This window comes from Protopterus annectens, chromosome 13.part0 (assembly GCF_019279795.1).
Source record: "Protopterus annectens isolate FY-2018-M chromosome 13.part0, PAN1.0, whole genome shotgun sequence".
NCBI lineage: Eukaryota > Metazoa > Chordata > Ceratodontiformes > Protopteridae > Protopterus > Protopterus annectens.
This window is the reverse complement of record NC_056747.1, coordinates 415,303,954-415,321,558: the sequence shown is the minus strand read 5'-3', so window position 1 is coordinate 415,321,558 and position 17,605 is coordinate 415,303,954. Positions and strand designations below refer to the sequence as shown.

Below are 17,605 nucleotides of genomic sequence, written 5' to 3'. Positions count from 1 at the left end.
CACATTAGCCTTGCAAAGTTGGAATTAAAGCAGCAATCAGCAGGGCCGATCACTATCCACAAACAAGCCTTCACATGCACTGTATAACTGACGTATCTGGTTTGACCCTGCCAAGATTAAAAAAAAGCATTTATTACAGAGTAGTTACAGCCATACCTCTCTAGCTGAAGAAATCTGGACAAAGCCTAAAATAATTGGGGGGGACAGAGAACCAAAAATAGGAACATGCATTTTTTTTTTTTTAAAATATAACTCTTATGCGCTTAAAACATCTTGCTGCCCTTGTATCTCAAACTTCCCTGGATTTAGCAACATGTTTTTCTTCTGTCCCTAATTCCTCCTAAAACTTATGATTTTGGAACACAATATGTAGATTATACTTGGTTAGGAACTTAGGTTCATACTAGGCTATCTGCCCTGGGGCATTTATAAGCCTAGTCCGAGTGCATTTGGCTTTCGTCACCCTTTAATTTGAGCTTGCTGTGCCCTTTTTAAGGTTAGATGTGAAATTGTTCAATCTCTACGTTTGTTCTTGCACACAGGTTCGGAGCCGATCCTTGACTCCGAGTCGGCTGCATCACCAGCTCCGCATCTTTGAGAAAGCTCAAGGCACAGTAATATCCCATGATCCTCTAGTGCTAACCCTCAGATCTAGTTTGCCGCTAGCAGCAGATCGCATATGAGAGGCTCGGGCCAGTATATTTTTTCTATATTCTTTCTATATTTCTTCATTTAGTAGACTGTGCCTCTGTCTAGTAATGAGACAGATGTAATCCCCGGGGTAAACCTACGATCTCCCATCACTCATCAAGATTCCTCTTGAGAGCCAGTGAGGTGCTCTGTCTAACATGGACTGGGATTTTATTCCAGAGCGACGGGAGCCTCTGGGTTATGAATCTGTCCCTCCAGCATGTTCTGTTTATTTCTGTGCTGAGGTTCAAGTCCCTCGAGTGCATGGTTCTAAGGGATTTAGAGTTTCTGAGGTGGAGCATGTCCATTAATTCTGGGTTGGACATAGCTTTGTATGTCGGGCATAGATCGCCTCGAAGTAGGGGGTTTGCAACTGAGTAGAGCTGGAGTTTTTTTTTTAACCGGACAGCATATGAGATCTGTTTGAGTCCCTTGATCCTCTGTGTGAGGTACTTTTGGGATCTTTCTAGTTGCTGCAGGTGTCTGGTGAGGTACATCCCAAAAGGGGCATTGTAGTCTATGATGGGCCTGATGAGGGATGAATAAAAGGGCACTATTACATCACTTGATCTGGATGTGAATCCTTTCGTAATAAGGTGGGCTATGTAGAAGGTCTTTCTAACCGCTTTGGCAATGTGGTTGTCAAAGGGGAGATTGCTGTCAACTTGGGTCCCCAGGTCTCGAATTGCTATTTCCGTACTTAATGGGTTACCACCTATGTGGTAATTTGTGGGCACTTTGTTTTTGCCAAATGGTATGACTATACACTTTTTGGCATTTAGCTTTAGGCCATGGCTCTGGCACCAGTTATCTGTCTCTGTGAGACCTTTTTGGAGGATGTTCGTGTCAGCTGGAGAGTCAGTTATGGCACCCATTTTGCAGTCATCTGCGAACATGGTCAGCCATAGTCCTCCCGTGTTGGCCTGTACCTCAGAGAAGTATATGCCGAGCAAGAGAGGTCCCAGGACAGAGCCTTGTGGGACACCACTTGTAACTGGTTTCGAGTCTGACATGGCTCCAGCAACTCCGACTCTGTGGGTTCTGTCTTTGAGCCAGTTAGTAACCCATCTTGTGACATAGGGGTTTATATTTAAGCTGGATAGCTAATCTATGATGCCCGAGTGGGGTATTGTCAAATGCCTTTGCAAGGTCCAGATAGGCTGTGTGGACTACCTTCCCTTCATCTATGGCCTTGGTGACTTTTTTGAAAGTCGACCAGGTTCAAGAGGCAGGATCTGCCCTTGACAAAGCCGAATTGGATAGGATCTAGTGTCTGTAGGTCCCCGATGTCTTTGAGTTCCATGATGATCCTCCCCATGGCCTTGCAGATGAGGCTAGTCAGGCTTATGGGGCGATAATTACCAGGGTCTGTTGAGGCACCACCTTTGTGGAGTGGGACCACTGTTGCTGTACGCCATTCTTTGGGTACATATCCTGTAGTGAGGCTGAGATTGTACAGCAGTTTTACGTGAGGGTTTAGTTCTTCCTGGATTTCATGTAGGACTCAACCCAGGACACCATCTGGTCCCATTGAAGCAGTGTTTTTTGCTTTGGAGAGGGCGGCTTTCACCTGAGCATCTGAGATGTTAGGGAGGCTGCACCCTGCTGGGATAGATATTTGCTCTTGTGGGGGGGGGGGGTTGCACTGAACCTGTCTGCCAGGATGTTGGCAATGTCTGTGGGTTCAGTGTATATTTTGTCATTTAGAATCAACTCTGAGCATATCTGGGAGTTGTATCCCAGGTTCCTAACATAGCTAAAGAAGGCCTTGTGATAGTCTTTAGTGTCATGTGCAATTTTTCTCTCTAAGCTGGCCTTGGAGGATTTTGAGGGATCATAATTTTTTGCTAGTACTGATCAGAGATGCCTTCCCTTTTAGGGATTTTGCTCCATGTAGTAGCTTTCTCCTCCTTCTGTTGTACAACTTATTTATGGCTGGGGTCCACCAGACTGGACGCCTGCCTTTGGACGATTGTGTCTTGGTTTTGTTTGGGATAGCATGATCCATGCATTCTTGGAGGTGTCCATAGAATGCGTTTATATAGGATTCTGTGGTTTGGGCCGTAGTTTCCACTGGCCCGGGGGCCTTGGATTCCACCTCGGTTTTTAGAAGTGTGAAGTTCGCTTTTGAGAAGTTTTTCACTGTGGTTTTCTGGGCTGGGGGTGGGGTCGGGTTTTGGATATCCAGTGAAGTTTATGGTCGGCTCTTACCAATGAGGGGTATACTTCTGGTGTGGAGCATAGGGTCCCCATATTGGTGATCAGGTAAAGTATGTTTTCCCCTCTTGTGGGCGTTGTGATTAGTTGTTCCATGGCATTTGAGTTTATAAATTCCAGGAACCTTTAGGCTAGGGTGTTGGGGCTTGAGTAATGCTCCCAGTCTATATTTGGATAGTTGAAGTCACCCAGTATAATGGTGCTTGGAGAGATCTTCATGTTCTCCAATGTTTTCAGAAAGGCCGAGTGGGATTCCTGATTTTGAGACTGAGGTCTGTAGCATGCTATAAACTGAAAGGCAGTTTTGCCCACTGTTAGTTGCACATGGATTGTTTCTGATGCTTCGTGTAATGCCACTAACCTGGAGGTGTGGGTATCCTTGATGAATATGGATACTCCCCCTCCCTTTGTGGTTCGGTCCAAGTTTTGGGGCCGAAAAGCATGATATGAGGTATAACCTGGTAGTGCTGGGGTTCTCTCTGGAGCCTTGAACCAGGTTTCTGTCACTGCGCAGATATCTATGTTCTCCATACTGAGGAGAGCTTAGAGTGCATGCATTTTGAGGTTTAGACTTCTGGCGTTTAGCAACATTACCCTTAGTTTCTTGTTTGTGTTTTCTATGGAGGTGGGTTTGTCTTTTGAGCCTTGCCTAAAGGCACTATGGGGGTGGCAAAAGCCTTTGCCAGTATCCAAAAAGCCCAGGGGTGACAGGTGCAAGCCGTCCCTTGCGAAGCAGCGTGGCTTGTTGAGCATGTCATCCCAGGCTGACAGGCACTGGATCCCCTTTGAATGACACCAAAATTTTAGCCAATTGTTAAAATCGATCATTTTGTCTTTATACTGTGGCATCATTCTAGGTGAGGGTAAGATGCTGCTCAAGGTCAGGGTCATACTGGCCTGGGCTACATGATCAGAGCGCTCCTCTGTCTCTTTTCATGTAGTCGAGGGAGGTACGTCTCTGGTCATTCACACCAGCATGTACTGTGACAGTCATATTTGTACTTGCTTTGGAGTGACCGGAGTGGTTGCGTTAAGTGGCAGATCCTAGCACCTGACAGGCAGCTCATTGTGACCTTGTTCAGCCTGGTAAGCGGGACGTCAGTGTGTGACTAGAATCACCTATTACAAGTGTATCAGGTGTGTTTTTCAGCCTTAAGGGCTGTGACTGTTTGGCACACTGATTTTGTGAGCTGTGTGTTGCACATGTTTTGCTGTGGGGTAGCATTTGCTTGGATGTCTGCTTTGGAGGTCTCTGCTGCTTAGGTAGAATTTTATTTAGAGCCTCACAGTATGTTTTTGTGTGTTTGTGTTTGGTTTGCTGTTGTGGTAGGACTATGTGGGACTGGATTAGTGTTGTGTGAGGTTACCTTCTCCTCCTGACTGGTTACACCAGTTCTGAGGTGAAGGAGCTCAGCCTCCAGTTTGGCTATATGGTTGCATCTCTCGCATATGTTTGAACCTGTTTGGAGGAGGAGAGGGTTGTCTGTGTACATGAGGCAGTTGCAACATTGCCTCAAGATTCCCAGATTCACCCGCTGGACTTGGAGAGGAGACCATTAACTGACCTTTGGACATGCTATAGTAGTAAAGGGAACTCTTTTATCACTTAATTAAAAAGGACCAATAGGGGACAAGGTAATTGTGGAGAGTGTATGAGGATGTAGTGCTTTTAATTTTAGTGCAAGATTGCTTGTTTGGGCAAGTGCAGGGTCTTAGATTGAGAATATGGTGTTTAAATTGAGAGAGAGAGCAGTTCTAAGGGAAAATGTGAAGAGCAGACTTTATGGAGCCAGGAATAGTTTAAACCCATTTAAGCGACGCTGCGCTATGCACACAATTGTGCCAAGCCGCGCAAAAAGCATATTTTTAAGCAGGGAACTTCAAAGAGCTAGAAATGGGCCAAAACGGCCAATTACTAGCACATTCTTGTGCTGAGGTCACTCCTTCAGGGACAGATAGGCTGCTCAAGGCTCCCCACTCCCACTGGTGAGCAAAGAAACTTCCTTCTATCCAAGTAAGGAAATGGGAAACACAGGAACTATCCAAGAGTCCAGAATACAGCAAAGCCTGTATATTAAGGAAAGGTGGGAAACTAGGATCCCCCCCAAGTAAACAGCAAGAAAATTACAGTAAATTCAATGCACAGGCTAGCGCACTTGAGTGGGCAGCCTCAACAGTTAATTTCAACAAACTTTTAAAATAAGTGCAGGTAATGAAAAAACGCAAAAACAAGCTTTTAACAGTTAAATCAGCAGTGTGAACTCGCTTTTCGGCGAGAAAGGAAGGTCGCACAGGTAGAAACAGAAAAAAATATATTTGTATCTTGAAAGCAGTCACACTTTTTGTTTCTCTGCTGCTAGCACCACTCTGCAGGACCACGAGGAGCTGTTGCTCAGTAGTATAGGCGAAAAAAAATGCTGAGAAACGGATTTTTAAGCAGGGAACTTCAAACATTCTCTGTCGACTTCTCAACCTGTAAGTACTGTTTAAAAGTGCCTCTTGTTTTCTCTTTACTTGTGCATTTGTTCTTGAGTTTGGAGATGAGGTGTGAGAGCTATGATATTGCTATGTAGTCAAACAGCACTGAATAATGAGAAATGCATGAAAAACGTGAAACCTGCAGCATGAATTATATATACAACAACCCTCTTAAAGAAAAAAAAAAATAGTTGGGATTAGTGTGCAAATCAAGAGCACTTATTAACAATAGTTCTTTAAAAAAAAAAAAAGGCAGTTGTAACTAACTGGAACCGCTTATTAAATACTGGCATTTGGAAAACCAGTATTGTAAATGCTGATATGCAATGCAAACATTTTACTGCTCTGTAAAAGTTGAAGATCATGACTACATTATAATGTTGGAGGAAATAACTAAACGAGAAGTAAAAGTGTCAAAACTGCATTGCAATGGCACTTCAGGCGTCTGCAGGTTTCATTCCCAATAACTAATGAACATGTTTACCACAGCAGCATAACTTTAAACACAAAACTAGGGTGAAAGTGCACCCTTATGAAAAATAACTCTGTCTGAGGCAGGAATCTGAAGTTTCACTTACTGCAGTGTCCCATTAAAGTTAAATATTTAAAATAAAATGCTCATTCATGGGAACCCTTTTGTTCTGTTAAAATAGAGCAATTAAAATTTGTTCAGGATCTTGAGTCTTTTCACCTTCAATTTCAGCCTGACTGTAAGCTAACAACTTCATGGACAGATCATTGCACGAGGGAACTAAAGCAACATTGTTTCTGGTTTCCACTGGGAATAAAAACTAGTTTGAAAAGGTGAAGCAGGGTCCTATTTAATGAACTGAAGACAGGGAAGGGGTTTGTATAGTGACATCACACTATGGGCAGCACTACCTGTCAAAACTGAGAGTCGGACGCTCCAGAAGCTGAAAATGTGTATTTCTACAAGTATGATACATAAACATCCAGGCAAAGTACAATAGGTCAAATGTATATAAATTAAGCTACGTGTTACTGTGAAAAAATAGTGTTTTGAAAGCTGCATCTTTGGCACACCCTTTAATTTTGCTTTTTCCTTTGCATACATATTGCACCATATTATCTCTTCCTTTCCCGTGTCCATATTTCTTCAGATATCTCCTGATCTTGTTTTTCGTTATTCTGGGGACTCCCTCCATCATGCTGTGATGTACTCTTAGACCTTCTATATTAAAGCCTTCACATTGCAGGCACTCTAACTTCTGCTTTGCTAATCTTTTCCACATTCCATCTTTGTAATTTTTGTATTGACATTTTCCATATCTGCATGCCTTTTTCCTTCATTTCTTTTTGAATGTCTTTGGGGCCTTCTCTATTAGTTAACTTGGCTTTCTTCTTTGCATAAATATTGTACCATATCAAATCTTTCTTTCCCATTTCCATATTTCTATTTTTGTGGAAGTATTTTTCTTTCCTCTAATTTCTCTCAGTCACTTTCTATATCTTGTCTGGAAATTCTGGGCTTTGTGTGCAATATTTAACAATACATCATTTATTTCTTATCCTTAGTAGTCCACTCTATCGTACTTTGTCTCTTCTTTGGCCAATCAAATTTTGTGTTTTTTGTGGACTGCTGCTTCTTTCTACAACACTGGGTCATCTTCCCCCTGGTCCTGGCCCCATTGTAGGAATGTTTCTGTATTTTGAGGATTCTACAATTTTTTCCAGTCCTGGTACCAGAGCACCTGCCAGGATTGGGCACTTCATCTTGGAACTTCTGCACCCAGCTATCATTTTTTGTTTTTGACTGACTTCTGTCCATGATGTATGCTATATAAATAGTCTATATTTCAGTGTCAACTTGCTGAGATTTTGTGAAAAGCTGGGTCCACCTTGCAAGGTACTCCCCAAGACTTGAGGATGAATTGAACTTCAACCTTACTACTCTCCTTTGCTTGCTGACTTCATCTCTCCTTTATGACCCCTATACTTACTGTGTGATTTTTATGATGGATTAAGATAGCCACTATCTTGCTTACCCACTTACCCCAAACCAGTCCAACTCTGGTGCTGTCATGGATAATGTACAGAAAATACGACAAATGTTTTTTTAGCAAAAATGGCAAATGAGTGTGTCTAATGGGCTCATGTAAGAAAGGAGAGCCTTGCATACAACGCCCCCTACTGTTTATCTTTTTCCAGACTGAAACCCTGGAAGTCTTTGCAAAGTTACAACAACCAGTTACATTAAAACATGCTAAACTTCCTCAAGGACTGTAGGATTCAGTGACAAAGTTCCTGCTCAATGGGAAGCACTGCATGGTAACCTAACTGGAAAAAGATGCGCAAGGTGACGAGTGAACATCTGTTGCTGTTTGTTGGCAGTCATTTCCTTCCCTGGGAAAAAGTTTGCTGTTGAGTGTTCGATAAATGGCCTTTCAGTATAATAAAACTTTGAACTGCTATAGACCTGAGCCCCCCTACACCCATATGTGGAGGCAAGCACCCCCTCACACATGCACAACTCTTGTACATATCAACTCTGAGATCTCCATGCCATTGGAGAAAAGATTATTTTGAGGGATGTGTCTCAGACTTTGTATATGGAAGTCCAGATATTTTTAGTCTCCATATTTTGGTACTGTGTAGTATGAGCGCCAGTACTTCAACTGGTTACCACCTGTGCCACTTAAGTGGCTAGAACCCATAAGTTAAGAATTGTAATGCATAAATTGATTCAATCATTCTCTTACAGGGCAAATACTTAGCTGAACTCCTTCCATTCCATCTGTCTAGAAAACTATTAGTAATTAGAATACTGCTTCTTCTGGCTCCCCAAGCAGATGGTGCTTTGGTGTCTGGAATGGAAAAGGGCTGGCACTGTTATATTCAAGATTTCTCTTTACCCCAGTGTGCATTAGAGTGGATCTTTGCTGCAAGGGTTTGTTTTGAAGATGCTGTTTATCTCTGGTCACAGTATCTCTGCACTGCATTTCACTGTCAGTTAACCCACTTTTTTGTGCTTTTACTGAATTTTGAATGCTTATTAAATTCCTTTTCCTTGCAAGGAACTTTTGTTAAACACATTAGAAATGTGGTCCATATAAAAATAGTAAATTCTGCTTCTGAAGTTTATATTTATTTTTCTATTTCAGGATAATGGAAACGAATTTACATATACTGGAAGTGGTGGTCGTGACCTTTCAGGTAATAAACGTACTGCTGAGCAGTCATGTGATCAGAAACTCACCAACATGAACAGGTCAGTAAGGTTAAATATTTCTTGCTTACTAGATTTTTTGTTGTATGTGAATATTTCCCAGATGGCATTAGTTGCAGCATTATTGCAAGGAAGGTTTACTACTTTTGGGTAGTAAACTCATCTGCCTGTTGTGATAATTTGGCTTTGTGGTGTAGTGGTGCTATGTTTCAGCACTGGAGGACTGCACATGTCATGTAGAGAATAATGATGCTTTTGCACAACTATATTACACTCGAAGAATAGTTGGTCAGAATTCAGCATGAAAAAATGTTCTTTGTACTTGTACCTTTACTTTCTTGTACCTTTACAGTTTTAGGCGTAAGATGCTATGTTCAGCCTTGTGCAGCACATGCATGAGTAATTTGATTTTGGAGTGCAAATAGGTAGAATAATCTTAAATTTTATCACTAACACTGAGTAAAATATTCTAATTGGTAACTAAAAATACCAGATGTGTGAGTGTTCAATCTCGTCGTTTGTTCTTACACCTGGGTTCGGAGCCGATCCTCGGCTCCGTGTCAGCCGCTTAGCAAAGCTCTGCATCGAGAAGAAGCTCGAGACCAACCTAACTCCCACAATCCCCCTCTGCCTTTACCTCAGATCTAGTTTGCCGCTGCAACGCTCATCATTTTGATGAGCTCGGACCACCTCAAAGCTAAGATTGTTTTATCTTATATATTTTTTGGATAAAAACTTCTCTTTTTTTCTTCTTAAAGTTGTTGTGTGTGTGTGTGTGTGTGTGTGTGTGTGTGTGTGTGTGTGTGTGTGTGTATCGAGGGTTTCTCTGGTTCGTATATAAATTTATATACTGTTTAGAGTTACTTCCCTCGGGGCCTACCCCACCCTTTAACTTTATATACAGGATTTGACTTACAGGATTTGACTTTCTACTGGATTGGACATTTTTTACTGGTTATTTCACTGTTTAACTTGGATTTGAATATAATTGTAACATGTCTGAAAAAGCTAAATCAGTCTTCAAACGGTGCCAATGTGGACAGAAAATGTCTGTCACAGATAATCATAGTTCCTGCGTCTACTGTCTTGGCCCTCTCCATCTGCAGGAAGACTGCTCCATCTGTCATTCTTTCAGTGGAAGGGTCATGACAGATAGGTGCAGGAAACTTATGGATAGGGGCCTTTTGAAGCCTGCATTCCAAGAGGCTCTGGATGCATCGGACCAGACATCTAAATCCTCGAAGGAATCGAAGACGTCGGAGCCCATGTCATCGGCTCCGAGCTCTTCATTTAAAGTTCGCTCACCGGTTCCACAGACTTCGGGGCCGAGTGTTGAACTTTTGTCAGTTACCGAGCCTCGAGTCTTGGAACCGCTGACGGAGCTTCCTCCTCCTGTACTTTTGAGGTCGGCTCCGTCTTCGATTCCTTCGACGCGTTCTTCTAGGCCCCTCTCCGACACAGATGTAGACCGCGTGGTGCAGAAATTGATGGAGAATATGGCCTTGTCCAAACTCATCTGTCTCCTCCCAGTTGGTGTAGAGACTCGAAGGCCTTCCCTTATCTCCACCTGTTCCTCCTCCGAGGCCTGTCCAGTCTTCGGAGCCGGGAGAGGCTGATCTGATGATTGTGGAGCCCTCTGTGCTGGAGCAGTCTTTTTCTCGGTCGGCACCGTTCACCTCGACTCCGACGGACCCAGCACCAGAGTCTCGGAGCCGAAGATCCATCCTTGGATCGGGGACAGTCGGACCGATGTTTCGGTTCCGACTCTCTCTCTCGGAGCCTCGACTTGGATAGACTCTGCTCCGTCCTCGGGGTCGATGCCATCGGTGCCTGTTTCGGGGATTCCTCGGATTTCTTCGGAACCTGGGGATGCCTCGACTCGGGACCCGGGGGCCTTCGACCTCATGAGGAAGGTTTTGTCTACTCGGACAACCACTTCAGCAGAAACAGCTTCTCCTTCCCATAAAGGTCAGTTATCCTCCTCTGCACCCACGGCTACATCTAAGCGTCGAGCACCAGTGTCTTAGCCACCCCTAGAGGGTGCCCCTTCTTCCTCGGATCTTCATCGGATGCTCCCCCCGAAGAAGTTCCGAGGAAAAGATTGTGTAAGAGAGGACACTTAGATTCTCCACAAGAATCCTTGACATCGGACACTGACTTGGATGAGTCAGAAGGGTCCCCAAAATCACCCTCAGAGGATGTCTCCTTTTCTGACATCCTGGAGATCCTAAAACAGAGAGGTGATTGGCAAGCCCTACCCCCTTCTGAGGATGAGTCAGTCTTGCTGAAGGCATTCGGTGCTCGCCCTTCCTCCTCCTGGGTCACTCCGCCCTTCGATGAATTGATGGAATTGATTGCTCGGAGGGCATGGGAGACACCTGACACGGTGGAGCCAGTCCCTAGAAAGCCTAATAAATATATTACTGCCCCCCAAGACGAGGCTTATCTAACAAAGGGAGTTCCAGTGGACGCTATGATGGTGGCAGCGGCCACGAAAAAGGAGATGTCTGAATCTTCCTCATCTGTCCATCCACCTAACGGAGATTCTAGGACTATGGACAGGTATGGGAAGCGCATTTTTAGTTCAGCGGCTTTTTCCATGTGATCCCTGAACTATTTGACCCATTTCACACGGTTACAGAGGGATCTAATCAAAGAGTTGGTAGATACCCTCCAGGGTACTACAGATGCTGCTGTCTTGGAGAAAGTTACAGCACATCTCAATACCCTTACATCTATTGCAAACTCGTCCATGAGGTTGATCTCATACGCAGCCGAAGGGTCGAGTAGGGCAGCGGCTTCAGTGATTGCTCTTTGTAGACAATCCTGGATGCGCTTATGTTCCTTTGCGGAAGCCTTCAAGTCTTCCTTTACTAACGCCCCATTTGATGGTGCCACTCTCTTTGGCCCAAAAGTAAAGGAAACCCTTACCCGGTGTGAGCAAGAGGGAAAGACTCTGTCTGCTGTCTGAGTCCGTTTTTCCACCCCATCCAGACCGTACCCCAAAGGGCAACGTGGTGGAAAAATGTGGTTTCGAAAACTCCAAGGCTCTCTCCCAGGCACACAGGGTGATGCCCCCTCTAGAGGCAGAGGAGGGGGCAGAGGTGGAAGACGTCGCTTTGGCGGCAGAGGGGGTCCGCAAAACCCAGGTGACAGGGATACACTCCCCGGGAAACCTTTCCAGCACTCTTGAGAGGAGGCCCGATTGTCCTGCTCTGGAGGCAGTCGGGGGTCGCTTAGCTTTATACCCTCAGGCCTGGCAAAGTCTTGCATCAGACAATTGGGTAAAAAGCATCGTTACCAGAGGTTACAGAATTCCTTTCCTATTGCCCCCAATTCCGCAGAAAAGACTCCCAGATGTACCGCCCCATCTGCAAGGCCCTGCAGCTATAGAAATTTCAAAGCTGCTAGAGAAAAAAAAGTCATCCAACCAGTCCCAGCGGACCAAAGAGGATTCGGAACTTACTCAAGGTTCTTTTTAGTTCCAAAAAAGACAGGGGACTGGAGGCCAATTCTGGACCTAAGCAAACTCAATACCTTCATCAAGAAAGAAAAGTTCCGGATGGTCACGCTTCAATAGATCCTTCCATTCTTACAGAAGGACGACTGGATGTGCTCAATAGATCTAAAGGACGCGTACTACCACATCAAAATGGCCAGGGCGTCCAGGGATCACTTGCGCTTCCGGCTGGAAGCCAGTCACTTTCAGTTTCGAGCCCTGCCCTTTGGTCTGACCTCAGCCCTCAGGGTTTTCACCAAATGTATGGCAGTGGTGGTGTCTCACTTGAGACGCCTGGGATTCCAGGTGTTTCCGTATCTGGACGACTGGCTCCTTTCTGCCACCACCGAGCGTCGACTGATTCAGGCCAGGGATTACACACTACAACTGTGTTCATCTCGGAATTTCCGTAAATTTCGAAAAATCTTTACTACAGCCATCACAGCATATCTCATTCATAGGAGCAGAATTGGATACGCGTTGCTTAATCCTAAGGCTTCCTCCAGAAAGAATAGCCTCCCTACAAAACCATACATCTCTTCTCCTATTATCCAAAAAATCCCCAGCAAAACTGGTTCTGAAGGTTTTGGGTCTCATGGCAGCTTCCCTCATTGCGATACCCTTGGGAAGACTGTACATGAGAGTTCTTCAATGGCTACTGTTTGCACAATGGTCGTTCCAACAGTTACCCCTGACACACGAAATTCACATCACGAACATCTGCAAATCGCACCTGGCTTGGTGGCTTCAGACTTGCAATCTCTCCAGCGGAAGACCATTTGTGCTACCCACGCCGACAGCTACGGTGACCACGGACGCTTCCCTGATAGGGTGGAGGGGCATCTTTCAGGGACAGACAGTCCAAGGCGAATGGTCCAATTTGGAGTACAATCTGCACATCAATGTTCTAGAGATGAGGGCAGTGTTTCTAGCGTTGCAACACTTTTCTCCCCTTCTTCCTCTAGGGACCATTGCAGTTCAGTCTGACAACATGTCCGTAGTCTGGAACATAAACAAACAAGGGGGAACCAAGTCTTATCAACTATGCAGAGAGGCCATGAGAATCTGGCAATGGGCGGAGTCCACGGGTCGCTTTCTGATAGCAACGCACATCCCAGGGTTATCCAACGTCATAGCGGACAGGTTGAGCAGAGCCATCCTGTTACCTCATGAGTGGTCCCTCAAACAATCAGTTGCGAAGGAAATTTTTCGCGAGTGGAGCCAGCCTTGCTGCGATCTGTTTGCGTCTCCAATGAACGCCAAATGCAGAAGCTATTTTGCCCTATTACCTCCTCCAGGGGAAGTCCCCAGGGACGCTCTGGTTCACAATTGGCCCCCGGGTCTCCTGTACGCTTTTCCTCCTATTCCCCGATTGCAAAATTTCTACAGAAAGCCAACAACCTGCAAAGGACAATTATCCTCATTGCCCCATTCTGGCCTCGTCAAATTTGGTTTCCCTTTCTTCTGGCACACCGAATTTGGGAACCCTGGATCCTGGACCCGGAGCCGGATCTGCTGACCCACTCGTCAGGGGCTCCCCACCCGTCGCTACTCTCCCTCAGACTAGCAGCTTGGCTGCTCTGCTTCCCTTCTTAGCCAGGTCTGATCTTCTTTCCCCTGCAGTTCAAAATATTCTGGTGGCTTCTCCTAAAGCTTCCACTACAAAGATTTACACTAGTAAATGGAAGCGTTTTGTGCACTGGGCAACTACACAACAATTGGATCCCGTAATAGCTCCTCTTAATAGGGTCTTGGAGTTTTTAGCCGAACTGTTCCACCAAGGAGCTTCTCCTGCCACTTTGAGTGTGCAGTTGGCTGCCATTTCAAACTTTCATGTGGGAGAAAGTGGGGCTCCTATTATGGCCCACAGACTTTGTAAGGCCTTTCTAAAAGGATCTTTCCATATTAGACCACCAGTTAAGTCCTACATCACCTTGGAACTTGAACCTTCTTTTATCACAACTGATGCTACCACCCTTTGAACCAGCCTCTTCCTGTCCTTTGAAATTTTTGTCATGGAAGACCCTCTTTCTGGTGGCTATCACATCGGCCAGACGGGTATCGGAGCTGCAAGCTCTTTCCGTTAAACACCCTTATTTGGTCTTTCACCCTGATAGAGTATCTCTTAGCACTAATCCATCCTTTCTTCCCAAAGTTTGCTCCGTTAATAATAATCAGTCCATTGAGCTCCCCACCTTTTTCAAGAACCATTCCAATAAGTTGGAATATGTTACACAAGTTAGATGTTCATAGACAACTCAGATTTTACTTGGATAGAACAAAGGATCGCAGAAAAACAGACCAGCTCTTTATAGCCTTTGCAGACAGCAAGAAGGGTATTGCAGTTACGAAACGAACCCTTTCCAAATGGCTTTCCGATTGTATTATTTTTGTTTATACTGCCTCTGAGCAAACTTTACCTGTCAAGCCCAAAGGGCACTCTACAAGATCAATATCTACATCCCTGGCTCATGCAGCCCGCTTACCGTTAGACACTATTTGTGCAGCTGCCACTTGGTCTAAACCACATACATTCATTACTCATTACAAAGTAGACAGGATTTCTAGGGACAGGGCAACCTTTGGTTCCACTGTGCTCAGGAACGTTCTCCCGTGAGTTCCTCAGGAACATGGAGCTAGGGACGCTACCCAGGTGTAAGAACAAACTGCGAGATTGAACACTCTCACATATAGAAGTTATGTCCTTACCATAACGTTCCATGTGGAGTGTTCATCTCGCCTTTGTTCTTACATTCCCACCCTCCCACCCTCAGGAAGAACGTCCAGTTTAGGTGTCTGGTTTGGTTCTCCTGCTTCTGCCTTGGTCAGTTGTTGTGGCTATATTTCAGCTATGTTTTTTTGCATGAATGTGTTATATTCTCTTCTGTTGACTTCTGGTTTGCTTGCAAACTAGATCTGAGGTAAAGGCAGAGGGGGATTGTGGGAGTTAGGTTGGTCTCGAGCTTCTTCTCGATGCAGAGCTTTGCTAAGCGGCCGACACGGAGCAGAGGATCGGCTCCGAACCCAGGTGTAAGAACAAAGGAGAGATGAACACTCCACATGGAACGTTATGGTAAGGACATAACTTCTATTTTTTGAAAATGGTAATTTTAGACCAAACTTGTCTTTGAGATGTTAGAATGACCGGTCTTTCAGGCAGCCCTGGGGGTGTGTTTTACCCTTTTCTGTTTTTTTCTCTGCAGATTCATTTCCTGAAGCACTCATCCCCTGATCTGAAGGAATCTGGCTTATTTTCCAGAGTAGGACCATAAGGTGTCCAGTCTTTCTGCTTCTGACCCAAAGTTACGTTGCTTCCTTCCTAGAACACCTTACATCATGTAGAGCATGAGCAGTGGGGGGTGGTCTGGCTTCCTTCTTAGCATCAGTTTGTGTTGTGTAGAACCTGGACTTCGGGTTGATAACCAAGGATGTTCTTCGTGTTTCACTGCTGCAGTCGTCGCACTTGGGTTATCTGCCTGCAGGTAGCCCTCAGTCGGCCTGAATACCAGAGTCTTGGGATTTCTGCGTCGGATGCTGTCACCTCTTTCAGGATGTCACTGGTGTAAAACATGCAGCAGATGCAGTTACATCTTTTCTGGACGTACGGGAGCCCGAAGCAGTTCAAGTTCCGGTCTGCAGCAACCTGAAATTTTCGTTTTTCGACTTTCAAGCCTGAAGTCTTCTAAAGCTAAGTATCCTGTTGGTGATCCTTTTTTCCTTCAATAACCGATGTCAAAGTTAACGATTCTTGCCTGTGGAAAGCAAATACCTCAGATTTTTCATTCTTACTGTTTAGGTCCAGACCACTACGTTCCTCTGTCAGTTTTGTGCCTTGTTTAACACCCGAACTATTAGTTGTCTGGCTATTTCGCTCTCGTTCTCCGTATTTTGAAATGGCTTCGATATGCAATCTGACTACCGATCTTCTGAAAAAAGTAAGGATAAAGACGGAGACAGAACGCATAGCCTGGTACTCGGTGAGGTGCCTTCACAGCCCCTGATAATCGCTTCTGCAGATTCGCAGGCCTCTGAGACCCATTTGAAGTCCAGTATGCCGCAGGTTGCTTTTACTATGGAACCTGCGGATGTCTCAACCTTGGATGGGTCCGGAGCTGCTGTGCAGGCACTGGCTTCTGAGGGTGTATTCCAACCTTCCGATGTTCGTATTAAACGAACATTTTCGTCTTTGACTAAAACTGCAGTGTTTCTCCGGCCCAGAGTTCGCACTACTCCTAGAAAACCGACCAAAGCGCATGCTCAAGCTCCTATGCCAAGGAAACATGCTTAGAATGGCTGAAGACCTTATAACTTTAATTGGGGTAAGCCAGCCTTCCCCCTCTATAAGACAAAGGATGGATTTTCCTTCTGATTCTACAGACCATGGGTTTGATGACTCTGATCCCTCTGATTTACCAAGACATTCCCTTATCTACCTATGAGGATTCAGATGCAGAGGATTCAATTCCATCTGCCTCCCCTCCAGAGGACTTTTCTTTTGGTGAAACCTTGCATATCTTGAGAGCATTTTTGCTGGGAATGCCAGGGCTACCCACAATCCAAAAAGACTCTGGGAATTTTTTTGACTTGCCTCAGCACAGACCTCTAGCTATACCTCTTGTCCTGGATAGTGTAAGATGATAGCTTCATGGAGTCCAGTCTTACTCCTGATTCTTTACCTCCAGCTCCTAGTAAGCCTGACCGGTACTACAGAGTACCTGACTCGCACATGTTTCTCTTTAGGAATCCCATTGCGGATTGAGAATTTCCCAGGGACCTAAAGGTATTAAGGCCACTACAGCCAAAAACCCTACTCCTTCGGACAGGGATTCTACAGCTTTAGACAGATGGGTAGGTATACACCTCTGCAACTCTTGCCATAAGGGCTTTAAATTGCCAGTTTCACATGTTGAAGTATCAGCAGCGTATCATGGAACTAATTAAACAGAAAATGTTGCTTCCAGATTGTGCAGAGAATAGATTTGCAAGAGTTAATGCATTCCGCAAACCAAGTTAGTAAATATACTTTGCAGGGTGGTTTTGATGCCTTAGAAGCATCTTGCAGGGCTGCTGTCACTGGGTCTGTACTGAGAAGGCATGCTTGGCTGAAGGAACAAATCTTGCCAGACAATGGCAAAGTAAAATTGCTAGATGCTCCATTAAACCAGGAACGCTTTTTTGGCATAAAAGCAGAAGTTGTTCTTAAAATGATGGAAGAAAAAGCTAAATCTATGCAAACTGTTACAGATTTCTTGCAGGTGCAGCCACCTAGGTAGGCATTAGCTTTCTAAAAACTGGTCCTTTCCATTTCCTCCCAGGCCTTCAGTCCAAACCCAGGGGCAACAGACCACCAAGACTACAGTCTCAGGGTATGTAGAGATCTAAGTAATAGTGCTCCCACCTCTAAAACTGGGAGTGGTAAGCAACCCCCTTATAGAAAAAGTTCACAATAACTGGTCTATTATTCTTCCCAGCCATGCCCAAGTACTTGCACCCCTATGAGGAAAACTCGCCATGCATGCTAAAAAATGGGATGT

The 17,605-nt window shown here is 44.9% G+C and overlaps 1 protein-coding gene across 2 annotated transcripts in view; it reads left to right on the top strand.

Annotated features, from left to right (window-relative positions):
* The window catches only part of UHRF1 (ubiquitin like with PHD and ring finger domains 1), a 565,933-nt gene that overhangs the window by 331,193 nt on the left and 217,135 nt on the right, over nt 1–17,605 (top strand). For both annotated transcript variants that reach the window (XM_044054049.1, XM_044054048.1), the window contains exon 11: nt 8,508–8,614. In XM_044054049.1, the coding sequence (XP_043909984.1) occupies nt 8,508–8,614 (107 nt within the window). The remainder of the gene's footprint in view (nt 1–8,507; nt 8,615–17,605) is intronic.